At 51.0% G+C, this 17,335-nt stretch overlaps 1 protein-coding gene across 2 annotated transcripts in view; it reads left to right on the forward strand.

Annotated features, from left to right (window-relative positions):
* atxn7l2a (ataxin 7-like 2a) overlaps window positions 1-17,335 on the forward strand; it is a 61,016-nt gene that overhangs the window by 14,195 nt on the left and 29,486 nt on the right. The window contains exons 4-7 of one of the 2 annotated variants that reach the window (XM_086010989.1): window positions 4,591-4,807; window positions 6,602-6,921; window positions 10,620-10,705; window positions 12,600-12,835. In XM_086010989.1, coding sequence (XP_085867115.1) covers window positions 4,591-4,807; window positions 6,602-6,921; window positions 10,620-10,705; window positions 12,600-12,835 — 859 coding nt within the window. The remainder of the gene's footprint in view (window positions 1-4,590; window positions 4,808-6,601; window positions 6,922-10,619; window positions 10,706-12,599; window positions 12,836-17,335) is intronic. The other variant, XM_086010990.1, reaches the window with a different exon arrangement.

Consider the following 17,335-nt stretch of genomic DNA (forward strand, 5'->3'; position numbering starts at 1 on the left):
CTGGGACCGGGAAAGGTTAGGTCAGCCTGATTGGGCCTTGAGGTCTCTGTAGATGGGCGCAAGGGCCAATGCAGTGAGGGGACTCGCACTGTTTTTATGTTTTTGTTCCATCCTTTCCTATAGTGCAGCATCTCCGCTCAGTACCTGCCTTGGGAGTGTTTGATGGGACAGTGTAGAGGGAGCTTTACTCTGTATCAAACCCGTGCTGTACCTGCCCTGGGAGTGTTTGATGGGACAGTGTAGAGGGAGCTTTACACTGTATCTAACCCGTGCTGTACCTGCCCTGGGAGTGTTTGATGGGACAGTGTAGAGGGAGCTTTACACTGTATCTAACCCGTGTTGTACCTGCCCTGGGAGTGTTTGATGGGACAGTGTAGAGGGAGCTTTACACTGTATCTAACCCGTGCTGTACCTGCCCTGGGAGTGTTTGATGGGACAGTGTAGAGTGAGCTTTACTCTGTATCTAACCCATGCTGTACCTGCCCTGGGAGTGTTTGATGGGACAGTGTAGAGGGAGCTTTACTCGATATCTAACCCGTGCTGTACCTGCCCTGGGAGTGTTTGATGGGGCAGTGTAGAGGGAGCTTTACTCTGTATCTAACCCGTGCTGTACCTGCCCTGGGAGTGTTTGATGGGGCAGTGTAGAGGGAGCTTTACTCTGTATCTAACCCGTGCTGTACCTGCCCTGGGAGTGTTTGATGGGACAGTGTAGAGGGAGCTTTACTCTGTATCTAACCCGTGCTGTACCTGCCCTGGGAGTGTTTGATGGGACAGTGTAGAGGGAGCTTTACTCTGTATCTGTAGCCTTGCAGCACAGAGCACTGGTATTTTTCCCACTGCTTATCATTTCCTTCACCAAGTCCGCCTACTTCCACTTCCGTAACATCACCCGTCTCCGCCCCTGCCCCAGCCCATCTTTTGCTGAAATGCTCATCCACGCTTTTGTCGTCTCCAGACACGACTATTCCAATGCGCTCTTGGCTGGCCCCCCACCTTGCACTCTCTGTAAACTTGAACTCATCCAACGTTCTGTTGCCCGTGTCCTAACTCGCACCAAGTCCCATTCTCCCATCACCCCCTGTGCTCGCTGACCCATGTCCTAACTCACACCCAGTCCCGTTCACCCATCACCCCCTGTGCTCACTGCCCCGTGTCCTAACTCACACCCAGTCCCGTTCACCCATCACCCCCTGTGCTCACTGCCCCGTGTCCTAACTCACACCGAGTCCCGTTCACCCATCACCCCCTGTGCTCACTGCCCCGTGTCCTAACTCGCCCCAAGTCCCGTTCACCCATCACCCCCTGTGCTCACTGCCCCGTGTCCTAACTCACACCGAGTCCCGTTCACCCATCACCCCCTGTGCTCACTGCCCCATGTCCTAACTCGCCCCAAGTCCCGTTCACCCATCACCCCCCGCGCTCACTGCCCCGTGTCCTAACTCACACCCAGTCCCGTTCACCCATCACCCCCTGTGCTCACTGCCCCGTGTCCTAACTCGCACCCAGTCCCGTTCACCCATCACCTCCTGTGCTCACTGCCCCGTGTCCTAACTCGCACCCAGTCCCGTTCACCCATCACCCCCTGTGCTCACTGCCCCGTGTCCTAACTCACACCCAGTCCCGTTCACCCATCACTCCCTGTGCTCACTGCCCCGTGTCCTAACTCACACCCAGTCCCATTCACCCAACACCCCCTGTGCTCACTGCCCCGTGTCCTAACTCACACCCAGTCCCGTTCACCCATCACCCGCTGTGCTCACTGCCCCGTGTCCTAACTCGCACCAAGTCCCATTCACCCATCACCCCCTGTGCTCACTGCCCCGTGTCCTAACTCGCACCCAGTCCCGTTCACCCATCACCCCCTTTGCTCACTGCCCCGTGTCCTAACTCGCACCCAGTCCCGCTCACCCATCACCCCCTGTGCTCACTGCCCCGTGTCCTAACTCACACCCAGTCCCATTCACCCATCACCCCCTGTGCTCACTGCCCCGTGTCCTAACTCACACCCAGTCCCATTCACCCATCTCCCCCTGTGCTCACTGCCCCGTGTCCTAACTCACACCCAGTCCCGTTCACCCATCACCCCCTGTGCTCACTGCCCCGTGTCCTAACTCACACCCAGTCCCGTTCACCCATCACCCCCTGTGCTCGCTGCCCCGTGTCCTAACTCACACCCAGTCCCGTTCACCCATCACCCCCTGTGCTCACTGCCCCGTATCCTAACTCGCACCCAGTCCCGTTCACCCATCACCCCCTGTGCTCACTGCCCTGTGTCCTAACTCACACCCAGTCCCGTTCACCCATCACCCCCTGTGCTCACTGCCCCGTGTCCTAACTCACACCCAGTCCCGTTCACCCATCACCCCCTGTGCTCACTGCCCTGTGTCCTAACTCGCACCAAGTCCCGTTCTCCCATCACCCCCTGTGCTCGCTGACCTACATTGGCTTCTGGGTCCGGCAACGCCTCGAATTTAAAATCCTCATCCTGTTGTTGAAATCCCACCCTATCTTTGTAACTTCCTCCAGCCCTACAACCCTCTGAGATCTCTGCACTCCTCCAATTCTGGCCTCTGAGCGATTTTTATCGCTCCACCATTGGTGGGTGGGCCCTAAGCTCTGGAATTCTCCCCCTAAACCTCTCCGCCTCGCTACCTCTCTCTTCTCCTTTAAGACGCTCCTTAAAACCGACCTCTTTGACCAAGCTTTTGGTCATCTGACCTAATTTATCCTTATGTGGCTCGGCGTCAAATTTTGTTTGATAATCGCTCCTTTGAGGCGCTATCTAAATGCAAGTTGTTGTTGTGGCTTCTCCATGCCACTCATTGGATAATCTTGCAACCCATTTATAGTTTTAAAACAAAAACAGGAAAATTTGGAGCAAATTAAATCTGTGTGACTCTTTTTTGTCGCTGGTGTGCTTTAACAATTTATTTCGCAGGATTTGGGTTTCGCTGGAAAGCTCGGCATTTTTTTCCCATCCATAGTTTCCCTGAATCGGTGTCTGATATCGCGCTTGTGAAGCGCCTGGGGACGTTCTACTACGTTAACGGTGCAATATATCAACAACTTGTATTTATATAGCGCCTTTAATGTTGTAAAACATCCCAAGGTGCTGCACAGTAGTACAGGAAACTTTCGATTTACCAGCACCTAAATAACCGGAACTCTCGGTTAACCGGCAAAATTCAGGAGTAGGTTCAGGTAACTTTTATTACTTGCCTTCCTCCATTTGTTGCTGTGCAAGGGTGTGGCTGCAGCTGTTGCTAAGCTACAGAGACGCTTGCAACTTGTGGCCATTGTTCTGAAGCTCAACAGGGTTTGTTGCTTTATACGGAGCTCTCAGCTCCGTATCTTTTACTATAGCTTTCGGTTATCCGGAATTTTTGATGAACCGGCACCACGTCGGTCCCGTCGGTGCCGGATTAAAAAACAGTTTCCTGTACAGGTATAAATACAAGTTGATGCTGTTGACTTGATTGTCTCGCTGGGCCACTTCAGAGGGCATTTAAGAATAACCCACATTGGTGTGGGACTGGAGTCACCTATAGGCCCAGACCGGGTAAGGACGGCAGGTTTCCCTCCCCTAAAGGGACATCAGTGAACCAGTTGGGTTTTTACGACAATCCGACAGCTTCACGGTCACTTTTATTGAGACCAGATTTTGATTTCCGGATTCTTTTTTGCAAGACAGACTTGCATTTCTATAGCGCCTTTCACATCTTCAGGACGTCCCAAAGCGCTTTACAGCCAATGAAGTACTTTTGAAGTGTAGTCACTGTTGTAATGTAGGAAACGGGGCAGCCAATTTGCACACAGCAAGCTCCCACAAACAGCAATGAGATAATGACCAGATAATCTGTTTTAGTGATGTTGGTTGAGGGATAAATATTGACCAGGACACTGGAGATAACTCCCCTGCTCTTCTTCAAATAGTGCCATAGGATCTTTTATACCCACCTGAAAGGCAGACGGGGCCTCGGTTTAACGTCTCATCTGAAAGATGGCACCTCCGACAGTGCAGCGCTCCCTTAGTACTGCCCCTCTGACAGTGCAGCGCTCCCTCAGTACTGCCCCTCCGACAGTGCAGCGCTCCCTCAGTACTGCCCCTTCGACAGTGCAGCGCTCCCTCAGTACTGCCCCTTCGACAGTGCAGCGCTCCCTCAGTACTGCCCCTTCGACAGTGCAGCGCTCCCTCAGTACTGCCCCTCTGACAGTGCAGCGCTCCCTCAGTACTGCCCCTTCGACAGTGCAGCGCTCCCTCAGTACTGCCCCTCTGATAGTGCAGCGCTCCCTCAGTACTGCCCCTCCGACAGAGCAGCACTCCCTCAGTACTGCCCCTCCGACAGTGCTCCGCTCCCTCAGTACTGTGCTGGGAGTGTCAGCCTAGGTTATGTTCTCAAGTCTCTGGAGTGGGGCTCGAACCCACGACCTTCTGACTCAGGCGAGAGAGCTACCCACTGAGCCACGCCTGAATCTAAATTCTCAAACATGCCCATGGTGAGATTTGAACTCACGTTCTCTGGATTTTATATTGTGTGTTTGACGTAAACCCCCTGTATTGAGAACCTAAATAACTCTGACTTATTGCAGAGAGAAGACACGGGCCACCGAACAAATTATCAGCACGAAAATCCCCTGCCTTGAATTCCCCAAACTCCATCGTCCTGCAGAAAGCGCGATACAACAGTGTCCAGACTGCAGTTACCTCCAACCACGGCACCAGATCCTCCAAAGAGAAGCTGCAGAGCGCTGGTAACAAGGTGCTACAGTTAGATGTGCCTTCAAAGGGACCAAAAGAAAATCTGTGGTAATTTCATTTTCTTTTTGACCGTGATCAAGTAGAGAAAGGAAAGAGCTCTTCAGTGTTCCAAGTCAAAGGAATGGCTCTTGCGGTATAATCAGGGACGAGGAACTTCAGTTAGGTGGAGAAGCTGGGGTTGCTCCCCTTAGAGCAGGGGAGATTTGATAGAGGTGTTCAAAATCATGAAGGGTTTTGAATAAGGAGAAACTGTTTCCAGTGGCAGGAGGTTCGGTAACCAGAGGACACGGATTTAAGGTGATTGGCAAAAGAACCAGAGGGAGATGAGGTTTTTTTCATGCAGCAAGCTGTTGTGATGTGGAACGCGCTGCCTGAAAGGGCGGCGGAAGCAGATTCAATAACAACTTTCAAAAGGGAGTTGGATAAATAGCCGAAGGGGAGAATTTGCAGGACTCTGGGGGAGTGGGACTAATTGGAGAGCTCTTTCAAAGAGCCGGCACAGGCACGATGGGCCGAATGGCCTCCTCCTGTGCTGTAAGATTGTAATGAAGGCGGGAAGTAGCAGTTTTTGATGACCCACTTCCCATCCTCCCCTGAAGATATTTGCTGGGGGTACAGTTCGGTGCTGAGGCCGACTGACCCTTCTGGAAGTGACGCCCCAGACAGTGAGAGCCAGATGGCTGTTTGACTGTGGGTAGCATCGCACATGAGCTCGATCCTGCCCTGGCCTGATTCACGTGAAATTACCAGCAGGAGTCGCTGGGTGCTGATGAAGAGTGGGAATCCTGATTGATTTTGTGTTTTCAAGGGCATTAATCTTAAGGTTATATATGAGGAAGTCTTAAAACGTGCGCAGGTCACTGTGAATAATCCGGAGTAGGTTTTTAATTTTACCCTCTGGTTTACCCTGTTGTTCTCCCAAATGTGTTTGCTATTTCTCGGGTGCCGTTTCACAGCTGCTGGCAACCCTTTGGTACCTTACACAAGTGCTCATTCTTTGTGTGTGAGGCTAAAAAAATCACCGTCGGGCTGGCTATTCAACAATGAGGGCCATCACAGCCAGGTCCAGTCCTCATCCAACGTCCATACTCTTTCCAGCAATGGTCATTAGCTGACCATCAGGCGTTGACTCTGACCCTGAACCCTAAACCTCGAATCCTAAACCCTGCCTGCTTTCTTCCCCCACCCCCCCTCTCAATAACCAGGGGGCAGAGATTTAAAGTAATTGGTAGAAGGATTAGAGGGGAGTTGAGGAGAACGTTTTTCACCCAGAGGGTGGTGGGGGTCTGGAACTCACTGCCTGAAAGGGTGGTAGAGGCAGAAACCCTCATCACATTTAAAAAGTACTTGGACGTGCATTTGAAGTGCCGTAACCTACAGGGCTACGGGCCAAGAGCTGGAAAGTGGGATTAGGCTGGATAGCTCTTTTTCGGCCGGCACAGACACGATGGGCCAAATGGCCTCCTTCTGTGCAGTAAACTTCTGTGATTCTTCTGGCTGGGGTAGTCCGATGTAGTGGCCTAACTCACACAGCCGAGGGATTGAACCTGGGACTTTCCCACCGTGTCTCGTTTCCCACCCGGTGCCTTGACCCACTGAGCCATGGGGAGAGCTCTGCAGCATGTTCCGAAAAGCCCCTTCACTTCCCCTCCCATTGGACCATCTCCTGGAAGCTGCACATGTGTGGACGTTGGGCGCGGCAAGGAGTGGGCTCTGCTGCGATGCCCCATCTGGTGGAATGGCCTGCTGACCCCCGCTGTGGCGGCTCACGCGGGAACAAGTTTGACTTATCCGCGCAGCTGGAATTTATTTATTAAACAGTTTTGTTTATTTCCTTTCCAGCTTGTTTGTTCCTGTGGTGAACCTGGAGAAGATCCCCTCTCTCGGAAAGGCAGAGAGCTCCTGCATCAAACTGAGCTCCAAGCCCCCCGCCACTTCCCTCTCCCCTCCCGACCCCACCTCGCCGCCCGCGAAACCCACCCCGGCCCCCGTCCTTGATTCCGCGGCAAAGATGGGGGCAGCGAGCGCAATCCCAAAGGCGGCTGAGCCTCCCCTGCCAGCGCCGGTGATTCAGAACGGCAAAGGGGAGAGATCACCCGTGCGGGAGGAGCCTGCACTCAGTAACAGGAGAAACAGCCATAAAGTCCACAGGAGACTAACGGGTGAGTTTACAGTCACCCCACAAACTGGTCAAGTAATGGTGGGCCAAATGGGGGTAGGCATGGGGGCGGGAGCTGAGCACTGGCTTGTTATATTTGGAGTTGGCTTGAATAATATATTTTATTTTCTGTTTTTATGATCGAGATCAGTGATGTTTGTGCTGGGGAGTAGAACAGTCTCCCATTTCCTGCAGTCAAGCATAAGAACATAAGAAATAGGAGCAGGAGTAGGCCAATCGGCCCCTCGAGCCTGCTCCGCCATTCAATAAGATCATGGCTGATCTGATCCTAACCGCCAATCCACTATCACAGAACCATCTCCTGAATCTAACAGAATTAGACACACGAAATAGGAGCAGGATCAGGCTACACGGCCCCTGGACCTGCTCCACTACCCACAGGGCCATGACCGATCCGAACCTAGACTCATGTCCAAATTCCTGCCCGCTCCCCGTAACCCTTAATTCCCTTTACTTCTAGGAAACTGTCTATTTCTGTTTTAAATTTATGTAATGATGTAGCTTCTACAGCTTTTTGGGGCAGCATATTCCATGGACCTACCACCCTCTGAGTGAAGTAGTTCCTCCTCATCTCAGTTTTGAAAGAGCAGCCCCTTATTCTAAGACTATGCCCCCTAGTTCTAGTTTCACCCATCATCGGGAACATCTTCCCCGCATCCACCCGATCCAACCCCTTCACAATCTTATATGTTTCAATAAGATCGCCTCTCATTCTTCTGAACTCCAACGAGTAGAGTCCCAATCTACTCAACCTCTCCTCATATGTCCATCCCCTCATCCCCGGGATTAACCGAGTGAACCTTCTTTGTACTGACTCGAGAGCAAGTATGTCTTTTCTTAAGTATGGACACCAAAACTGTATGCAGTATTCCAGGTGCGGTCTCACCAATACCTTGTACAACTGAAGCAATACCTCCCTATTTATATATTCTATCCCCCTAGCAATGAAAGCCAACATTCCATTGGCCTTCTTAATCACTTGCTGCACCTGCATACTAACCTTTTGAGTTTCGTGCACCAGGACCCCCAGATCCCTTTGTACTTCAGTACCTTCCAGTTTCTTGCCATTAAGATAATAACTTGCTCTACGATTTTTCCTGCCAAAGTGCATAACCTCACACTTTCCAGTATTGTATTCCATCTGCCAAATCTCTGCCCACTTACTTAGCCTGTCGATGTCCCCTTGCAGGTTTTTTATGTCCTCCTCACTCACTACTTTCCCTCCCATCTTAGTATCATCTGCAAACTTTGATATGTTACACTCGGTCCCCTCCTCCAAATAGTTAATATAGATTGTAAAGAGTTGGGGACCAAGCACTGACCGCTGCAGAACACCACTAGTTACTGATTGCCAGTCTGAGAATGAACCATTTATCCCAACTCTCTGCCTTCTGTTAGATAGCCAATCCTCTATCCATGCCAGAATATTACCCCCAATCCCATGATTTTTTATCTTAAGCAATAATCTTTTGTGTGGCACCTTGTCAAATGCCTTTTGGAAGTCTAAATACACTACGTCCACTGGTTCCCCTTTATCCACCCTATATGTTACTTCCTCAAAGAACTCCAGCAAATTTGTCAAACATGACTTCCCCTTCATAAAACCATGCTGACTTTGTCCTATTAAATTATGATTATCCAAATGTCCTGTTACTGTCTCCTTAATAATGGACTCCAAAATTTTACCTACCACAGATGTTAGGCTAACCGGTCTATAGTTTCCAGCCTTCTGTCTACTGCCCTTTTTAAATAAGGGTGTTACATTAGCAGTCTGTCCCATCCAACACTCCCAGGGCAGGTACAGTGCCCGTTAGATACAGTGTAATCTGATGTAACAGTGTAGAGGGAGCTTTACTCTGTATCTAACCTGTGCTGTACCTGCCCTGGGAGTGTTTGATGGGACAGTGTAGAGGGAGCTTTACTCTGTATCTAACTCGTGCTGTACCTGCCCTGGGAGCGTTTGATGGGACAGTGTAGAGGGAGCTTCACTCTGTATCTAACCCGTGCTGTACCTGCCCAGGAGTGTTTGATGGGACAGTGTAGAGGGAGCTTTACTCTGTATCTAACCCGTGCTGTACCTGTCCCGGGAGTGTTTGATGGGACAGTGTAGAGGGAGCTTTACTCTGTATCTAACCCGTGCTGTACCTGCCCTGGGAGTGTTTGATGGGACAGTGTAGAGGGAGCTTTACTCTGTATCTAACCCATGCTGTACCTGCCCTGGGAGTGTTTGATGGGACAGTGTAGAGGGAGCTTTACTCTTTATGTTACATGCACAGAAAATGTTAGATACAAAGTTAAATATAAACACGCACATAAATGGGGAGAGAAACTGGGATAAAACTAGGGAATGTGGTAGTTGGAATCTGTGTGCTTACAGTGAACTCTCACCTTTGACCCCTCTGCATAGTTAGGATTTTTCCCTTATTGATCAGCAGCATTTCACACATCTCCCATTCCAGAAACATGAAGCATTTCAGGTATGTGTCAGATGTTTAAAAAAAAAATGAAATTCTTCTTGTCTCTCTCCCAGAGGGTACAATGTGGTTTTGAAGTGATTGTTCTCTTTTAGTATCAAACAATCGTGCATTGATGGCTCAGTGAGTGCACGCACCGCCCTGTGAAGACCTGAGCCGGGGGTGGGGGGTGGCATCCCACTGTCGTTGCCCGGTCTGCGTGGAGTTATCTGACCTCCGCTTGGTCGGCAGTAATGGGGTGACGCAGTGGCTCCCCCCCGCACCCCCCCCCCCCCCCCCGCCAAACCCAACCTAGGGAGCAGGCGGAATCGGTCAGGGCTCATTTCGAAATCCCCGACCGCTGTCCAGCAATCCCTCCTGCGAAGTGCATACCTGTTTGCTGAGGGAGTGCAGGATTGGGCTCGACTACGATGCCCCTTCCCCCACCTTGGTCGAATAGCTTTCGGAAAACCCCCCAGCTGTCATGGCTGGCACTTGCAGAATGGCCGCATGCGCCAGGTACCAGAGAGTGGGGTGTGCCTGTGGAACCGTCCTCCAGTGAGGACGGGTCAATGTCTGCGAGAGGATATTTGGCCATGGAGGGCTTCACAGCTGAGCTGAATCCGACTTTCATGCAGCTACCCCATTCGGATTAACGCAGGAGCAGGAAGCAGGGCGATGTGGCTCTGCTTGAGACTAGCCAGCGGAGAACAGATCAGGAATTGTCCTGGAATTCCCTCCCTAAACCTCTCCACCTCTCTCCTCCTTTAAGACGCTGCTTAATACCTACCTCTGTCCTAATAGCTCCTTATGTGGCTCGGTGTCAAATTTATGTTTGGTAACAGTCCTGTGCAACGCCTTGGGACGTTTTACTACATTGTAGGCACTATATAAATGCAAGTTGTTGTTGTATGCTTCAGTACCACATGCATTGAGCCTCTCCGCCATTGAGGAATTCCCTGTTTGACACCCGCCCTCACCCCCCCCCTCCCGCCAACCCCCTTTGTTTAAAAGCTTTTGTTCCCCCACAGTATCGGATTCTTTTATATTTCAAGAAAAATTCTTGGAAATTGTATCGGGTTCAACTCCATCCCTTTTATTTCCAAAAAGCAACTTTTGAGTCTTTCTGGGCGGGTGGGGGAGAAAAACCCAACAAGTCCTGAGATATCTCGGAGGCATTTAACAGGAAACATCTGTCATGCCGCCTAACCTCTACATAATCTCTCAGCAGAGAAAGAAAGTGACCTCAATAAACACTGCGGAGTCATGGACCCAGAGACCAAGAAACACTGCACCCGCTCGCTAACTTGTAAGGTAATCTCTTTCTCCCCTCCCTGGCCTCCATCTTTAGTTTGGATTTGGTTTTTTACTTCAGGCAAAATTTCCGGTCGGCTCGGTTGCTGGATTTAAAGTGCCAGACACGCAGACTTTTGACTGGAAATCTAACAAAATAATTTGAAAGCTTAAATGTAATTAGTGTCAATTTTCTGAGCTAGTGCTGCAGATAATTTATAAAAACAGGAAAAAAAAAGAAAAGAAAAGCTTTTTATAGACAACACTTGGTCTGTGGGATCTCCTGGACTGGTTTCGATGGATTGATGGAGTCGGAGAGCAATTTCCAGAGTGTTTTTTTCCCCCGTTATTGGCCCTGGGCTTCTTTGCCTCCCAGGAGATTTCACAGCTGCGGGGGAGCGAGGGAAGAAGTGTTTAGTCAGGACGGTCCTGCCATTGTGGTGTGGGACAGGCTTGATGGCGACACTGGTCTTTTCCTGCCCGTGGGTTTCGTGTGTTCTGCTGCCACGCCAGCTCCAGTATTCAGGATCAGTGGAGGTGACGCGGCCTTCAATCCAGGAGGGGTTTTAAACCCAGCCTGTTCTTGACGTCAGAGCCTGAAGAGTAGAACGGCCTCTGAATCAGAACAGGAAGGTGGTCCTGTATATTTGGAGCGCTGCGATCCGAGTAACGCATTGTCGCTCAGAACAGACACCGCTTTAAAAGGAAAATGATGACAGTCTTGTAAAATGGTGGATAAATTGATACAGGAGTTCAGACAGTTTTCCTCTGTGTACTGAGCCCATCACCAGCTGTGCATATAGTGCCTTTCTCTCAACTCTCAAACTACTCGAAAATAATGAAATCATGTGTGGAGCACAGTGCCTGTTGTAATGTAGGGAAACACAGCAGCCATTTTGCGTGTAACAGGATCTCACGAACAGCAATGAGGTGACTGACCTGTAAATCTGTTGTTGGCGGTGTTGGAGGGAGGAATGTTGGCCCCAGGGCACTGGGAGAACTCCCTGCTCCTCTTCAAATAGTGCCATGGGATCGACCTGAACCAACAGATGGAGCCTCAATTTAAAGTCTCATTGAAGTGCCGCCCCTCAGACAGTGCAGCGCTCCCTCAGTGCTGTCCCTCCGACAGTGCAGCACTCCCTCAGTACTGCCCTCCGACAGTGCAGCACTCCCTCAGTACTGCCCCTCCGACAGTGCGGCGCTTTCTCAGTATTGACCCTCCGACAGTGCAGCGCTCCCTCAGTACTGCCCTTCCGACAGTGCAGCGCTCCCTCAGTACTGCCCCTCCGATAGTGCGGCGCTCCCTCAGTACTGCCCTCCGACAGTGCAGTGCTCCCTCAGTACTACCCCTCCGACAGTGCAGCGCTCTCTCAGTATTGACCCTCCGACAGCGCAGCACTCCCTCAGTGCTGCCTGGATTATGTGCTCAAGTGTCCGAAGTGGGGCTTGAACCCACGACCTCTGACTCAGAGGCTTCCGGTCCGGCAATGCCTCGATTTAAAAATTCTCATCCTTGTTTTTAAATCCCTCCATGGCCTCACCCCTCCCTATCTCTGTAACCTCCTCCAGCCCTGCAACCCCCCTCAAGATCTCTACGCTCCTCCATTTCTGGCCTCTTGTGCATCCCCGATTTTAATCGCTCCACCATTGGTGGCCGTGCCTTCAGCCGCCTGGGCTCTAAGCTCTGGAATTCCCTCCCTAAACCTCTCCGCCTCTCTCTCCTCCTTTAAGACGCTCCTTAAAACCGACTTCTTTGACCGAGCTTTTGGTCACCTGTCCTAATCTCTCCTTATGTGGCTCAGAGTCAAATTTTGTTTGATAATCGCTCCCGTTAAGCGCCTTGGGACGTATAAATACAAGTTGTTCTTCTTTCCCCCAGCGTCAGCTAACGATAAACTTTCTGTTTCCGTGTTAGACGCACTCGCTGACTCAGAGAAGGGGCGTTCCCGGGCGCCGGCTGGCCTTCGATGAGTTGCTGGCAGAACATCGGGCAAGCTTGAAGAACAAGGAGAGTGGTAAGGAGAGAAAGCCGCAGGCCAAGGTGGCAGCGCCGCTCTCCCCTGTGCCAGAGGCAGCCTCCGGAGGCTGCGGTTCGTTGATGCCAGGGGTCTCTCCGAGCCGGACAAAGGTCGCCTGCTGTTCTGGAACGAGGTACGGTCCAACTCGCTAAGATTCTGACACACATTGGCTCCCCTTGGGGTTTTAGGGGTTCGGGATACAGAGAATAGAATTCAATCTGGAGAAGTGTGCGGTAATGCATTTGGGGAGAGTTAACAAGGCAAGGGAATATACAATAAATGGTAGGACACTGAGTAGCGTAGAGGAACAGAGGGACCTGGGAGTGCATGTCCACAGATCCCTGAAGGTAGCAGGACAGGTAGATAAGGTGGTTAAGAAGGCATATGGAATACTTGCCTTTATAAGCCGAGGCATAGAATATAAGAGCAGGGAGGTTATGCTTGAACTGTATAAATCAATAGTTAGGCCACAGCTAGAGTACTGCGTGCAGTTCTGGTCTCCACATTACAGGGAAGATGTGAGTGCACTAGAGAGGGTACAGAGGAGATTTACAAGGATGTTGCCAGGACTGGGGAATTTTAGCTATGAGGAAAGATTGGATAGGCTGGGTTGTTTTCTTTGGAACAGAGGAGGCTGAGGGGAGACTTGATTGAAGTATATAAAATTTTGAGGGGCCTCGATAGAGTGGATAGGAAGGACCTATTTCCCTTAGCAGAGAGGTCAATAACCAGGGGGCAGAGATTTAAAGTAATTGGTAGAAGGATTAGAGGGGAGTTGAGGAGAACTTTTTCACCCAGAGGGTGGTGGGGGTCTGGAACTCACTGCCTGAAAGGGTGGTCGAGGCAGAAACCCTCATCACATTTAAAAAGTACTTGGATATGCACTTGAACTGCCGTAACCTACGGGGCTACGGACCAAGAGCTGGGAAGTGGGATTAGGCTGGAGAGCTGTTCAGCCGCCGCAGACACGATGGGCCGAATGGCCGCCTCCTGTGCTGTAAGTTTCTCTGATTCTAAGGGTGGGGGACACAATCTTAAATTTAGAGCTAGGCCGTTCAGGAGTGAAATCGGGAAGTGCTTTTTCACACAAAGGGTGGTGGAAATCTGGAATTCTTTGCCCCAAAAGGCTGTGGATGCCGCGGGTCACTTGGAGCTTTCAAGATCGCGATCAATAGATGTTGTGTAAGGGTATTGAGGGATATCTAACGGGCTCAAGGAACTGAATGGCCTCCTCCTGTTCCTGTGTAACAGGCTCGAGGAACTGAATGGTCTGCTCCTGTATTCTACAGCTAACCTCAGCAAGCCCAGGGTCAGGAAGGAGCCCAGGGAAATAAAGATAGATATCAGCCAAGGTTCCTGCTCCTGACCGCGAGCCTGTGACCTTGCTGTAAAGTGCGTGTGTGAATACATCAAACCAGGACAGCAGCAGTGCTGGAGTCTAGACTGTCATCCCAGCCATCTGGGCTGCCTTTACATCCAGGTCCCAGAGGTGGAAAGTCAGTGTCTAAACCCACTGCCTCTGCCCCCAGATTCAGCACCTTGTGCAGGAACTAGAAAGCACGCCTGACAAAGCCAGTTTCTACTCAGTAAAAGCTCCCCCTCTCTCCCGCCCACCGCCCCCCCCCCCTCACCCGGTGAAATACCCTTCAGGCACTCGCAGCCTAGAACCTGCACAAAAAGCGCAGGCGATGGGTGAGGGCTCGAAGGGTAACCAACAATGTTCCCTTTAACTTTTTTTTGGCTGCGCGGCCCCTTTAAGGGGCTGTGCGGCCCATTCAAAATTCCAGGCATGCGGTGAGCCGGCTGTGCGGGAGCTCCAGAGCGCTGCGCGGTCACGCAGCTTAAAGGGGATGTTGAATCATAGAAAGTTACAGCGCGGAAGGAGGCCATTTTGGCCCATCGTGTCCGCGCCGGCCAACAAAGAGCTATCCAGCCTAATCCCACTTCCCAGCTCTAGGTCCGTAGCCCTGCAGGTTACAGCATCCCAAGTGCACATCCAAGTACTTTTTAAATGTGGTTAGGGTTCCTGCCTCTACCACCCTTTCAGGCAGCGAGTTCCAGACCCCCACAACCCTCTGGGTGAAGAAATTTCCCCTCAAATCCCTTCTAAACCTTCCACCAATTACTTTAAATCTGTGCCCCCTGGTTTTTGACCCCTCTGCTAAGGGAAATAGGTCCTTTCTATCCACTTTATCTAGGCCCCTCATAATTTTATACACCTCAATAAGGTCTCCCCTCAGCCTCCTCTGTTCCAAGGAAAACAGACCCAGCCTATCCAGTCTTTCCTCATAGCTAAGATTCTCTACTCCCGGCAACATCCTTGTAAATCTCCTCTGTACCCTCTCTAGTGCAATCACATCTTTCCTGTAATGTGGTGACCAGAGCTGCACGCAGTACTCTAGCTGTGGCCTAACTAGTGTTTTATACAGTTGCTATACAGTTGGTAACCAGTGCTGTGAGATCTGAACCCCACTGTACCCCAGCCTGAATCAGCACCATGGGGGAGGGGCGCCTGAGAGCCCGTTGAGGTAACGGTGTTGGCCATAAGTCACAGGGGATGATAATCGGGGAGTTGTTCTGTTTTAACGCTGAATTATAAGGGGATTCATAGAATCATAGGGCTCAGAAGGAGGCCATTAAATGCCTGTTACACATGTTAAACCTCCTGCTCACTGGTTTAAGCCAAGCGACTGGGGTGTCTGATGCTGAGTAGGAACTGTGGTTTCGTCTGATGTATCTCGGCACTGTGAAGTTCTTCCATGAAAGAAGCTGCAGTCTTGATCCACTGCCAGGTGAGCATGCGTATCTCACCCAGCGCCGCTCGCCCCTGCAATCTGTATAAAGCTTCATTGGTATCATTTCTTTTTTCCTTTTACTCCAGTTTTCTCTCTCTGCTTCTCTCCTGACTCGCAGTTCCACAACTGCCGCGCCGCCTCCAGTTCCTCACCCAGCCTTCGGGTGTGAACCCAACACAATCACCGTCCACGGCTGTTCGGTCATGGCGGGCATCGCAGCCGAGTCCTGATCCGGTCCTCACATCCAGCCACACACGTCCAGTATGGAGTCGCTGGATAACGATGAAGAGCAGGAATGCTGGCTCATTTTCTACATTTACCCCCCAGCCCAGGTTGATCCCCTCTCCCTAACCCCCTCCCCACTCCAGTCGTGCGATTGGCCAATGATTGGTATGACATCCGATTGGGGTCCTGGTGTGATGCATTCGGCCGCAGAGAGGAATAGGTCACCCGACCAGGTTTCCGGGCTCGGTACAACCTATCGCCGTATCCAGGGTTACAGCAGGGGTGTTTCTCAAATATAACCCCCCCCCCCCCGCAGGCACAAAGTGGCTGGAGGCAACACAGAACTGTGAGCGATTCAACGCGAACAAGGTCAGGCGGAAAACAGGCCCCCTCGTGCAGTGGCAGATGTACAATTGGTTGGAACTGTGGCCAAATTCAGCAATGGAAAAGCAGACCTTTTATGTACTGTTTTCAACGATAGAACAAAAGAAAGACTTGCATTTATTCAGCGCCTTTCACAACCTCAGGACATCCCACAAAGCGCTTTACAGCCAATGAACTGCTTTTTGAAGTGTAGTCACTGTTGTAATGTAGGAAACGCGGCAGCCAATTTACGCACAGCAAGCTCCCACAAACAGCAACATGATAATGACCAGTTAATCTGCTTGTGATGCTGACTGAGGGATAAGTATTGGCCCAAGACACTGGGGAGAACTCCCCTGCTCTTCATCGAAATAGTGGCCATGGGATCTTTTCCATCCACCCGAGAGAGCAGACAGGGCCTCATTTTAATGTCTCATCTGAAAGACGGCACCTCCGACAGTGCAGCACTCCCTCAGCTCTGCGCTGGGAGTGTCAGCCTGGATTTTGTGGTCAAGTCCCTGGAGTGGGACTCGAACCCACGACCTTCTGACTCGGGGGTGAGAGAGTGCTACCACGGCCGACACACAATTATCAGATTTACCAGCATGGAAGGAAGTTAACCGAAGCTGATCACCAACTTTAGAAATGTGTTTTTATTTCAAGATTTGGGATATGTATTCCATAACTGAAAATTGAATGTCACAGCTCATCTCGGGTTACATGGAATATGCAGCACAGAAACAGGCCATTCGGCCCAACTGTTCCCTGCTGGTGTTTATGCTCCACACGAGCCTCCTCTCACCCCCACTCATAGAACATAATAGGAGCAGGAGTCGGCCATTCGGCCCCTCGAGCCTGCTCCGCCATTCAATATGATCATGGCTGCTCTGATCTTGGCCTCAACTCCACTTTCCTGCCCGCTCCCCATAACCCTTGATTCTCCTGTAGCTCAAATATCTCAAGATCGACGGATGTTTGAGCTACAGGGGCGTCATGAATCAAGAATGTGAGGGTGCACCCTGACTTGTTCAGTTGCTTTATGCTATTTCGCGATGATTTCATTTCCCGCTGTTGTAAACTGCAGCGTTACATTGTCTTTCTGGAGCATTTCAGACAAGATTATAAACTCGTCTCTCTCAAATGCATCATTGCAAGGGGCCCATACAGCAGCACCCTGATATTTGGCAGCAGTGGTCTTGCAGTGCACAGTTCCTGCCACCAGATGGTGGACATGTGCCTTATCTGCTGGT

This window comes from Somniosus microcephalus, chromosome 18, assembly GCF_052327205.1.
Source record: "Somniosus microcephalus isolate GS21.2 chromosome 18, FLI_Smic_1.0, whole genome shotgun sequence".
In the NCBI taxonomy this organism is placed as follows: domain Eukaryota; kingdom Metazoa; phylum Chordata; class Chondrichthyes; order Squaliformes; family Somniosidae; genus Somniosus; species Somniosus microcephalus.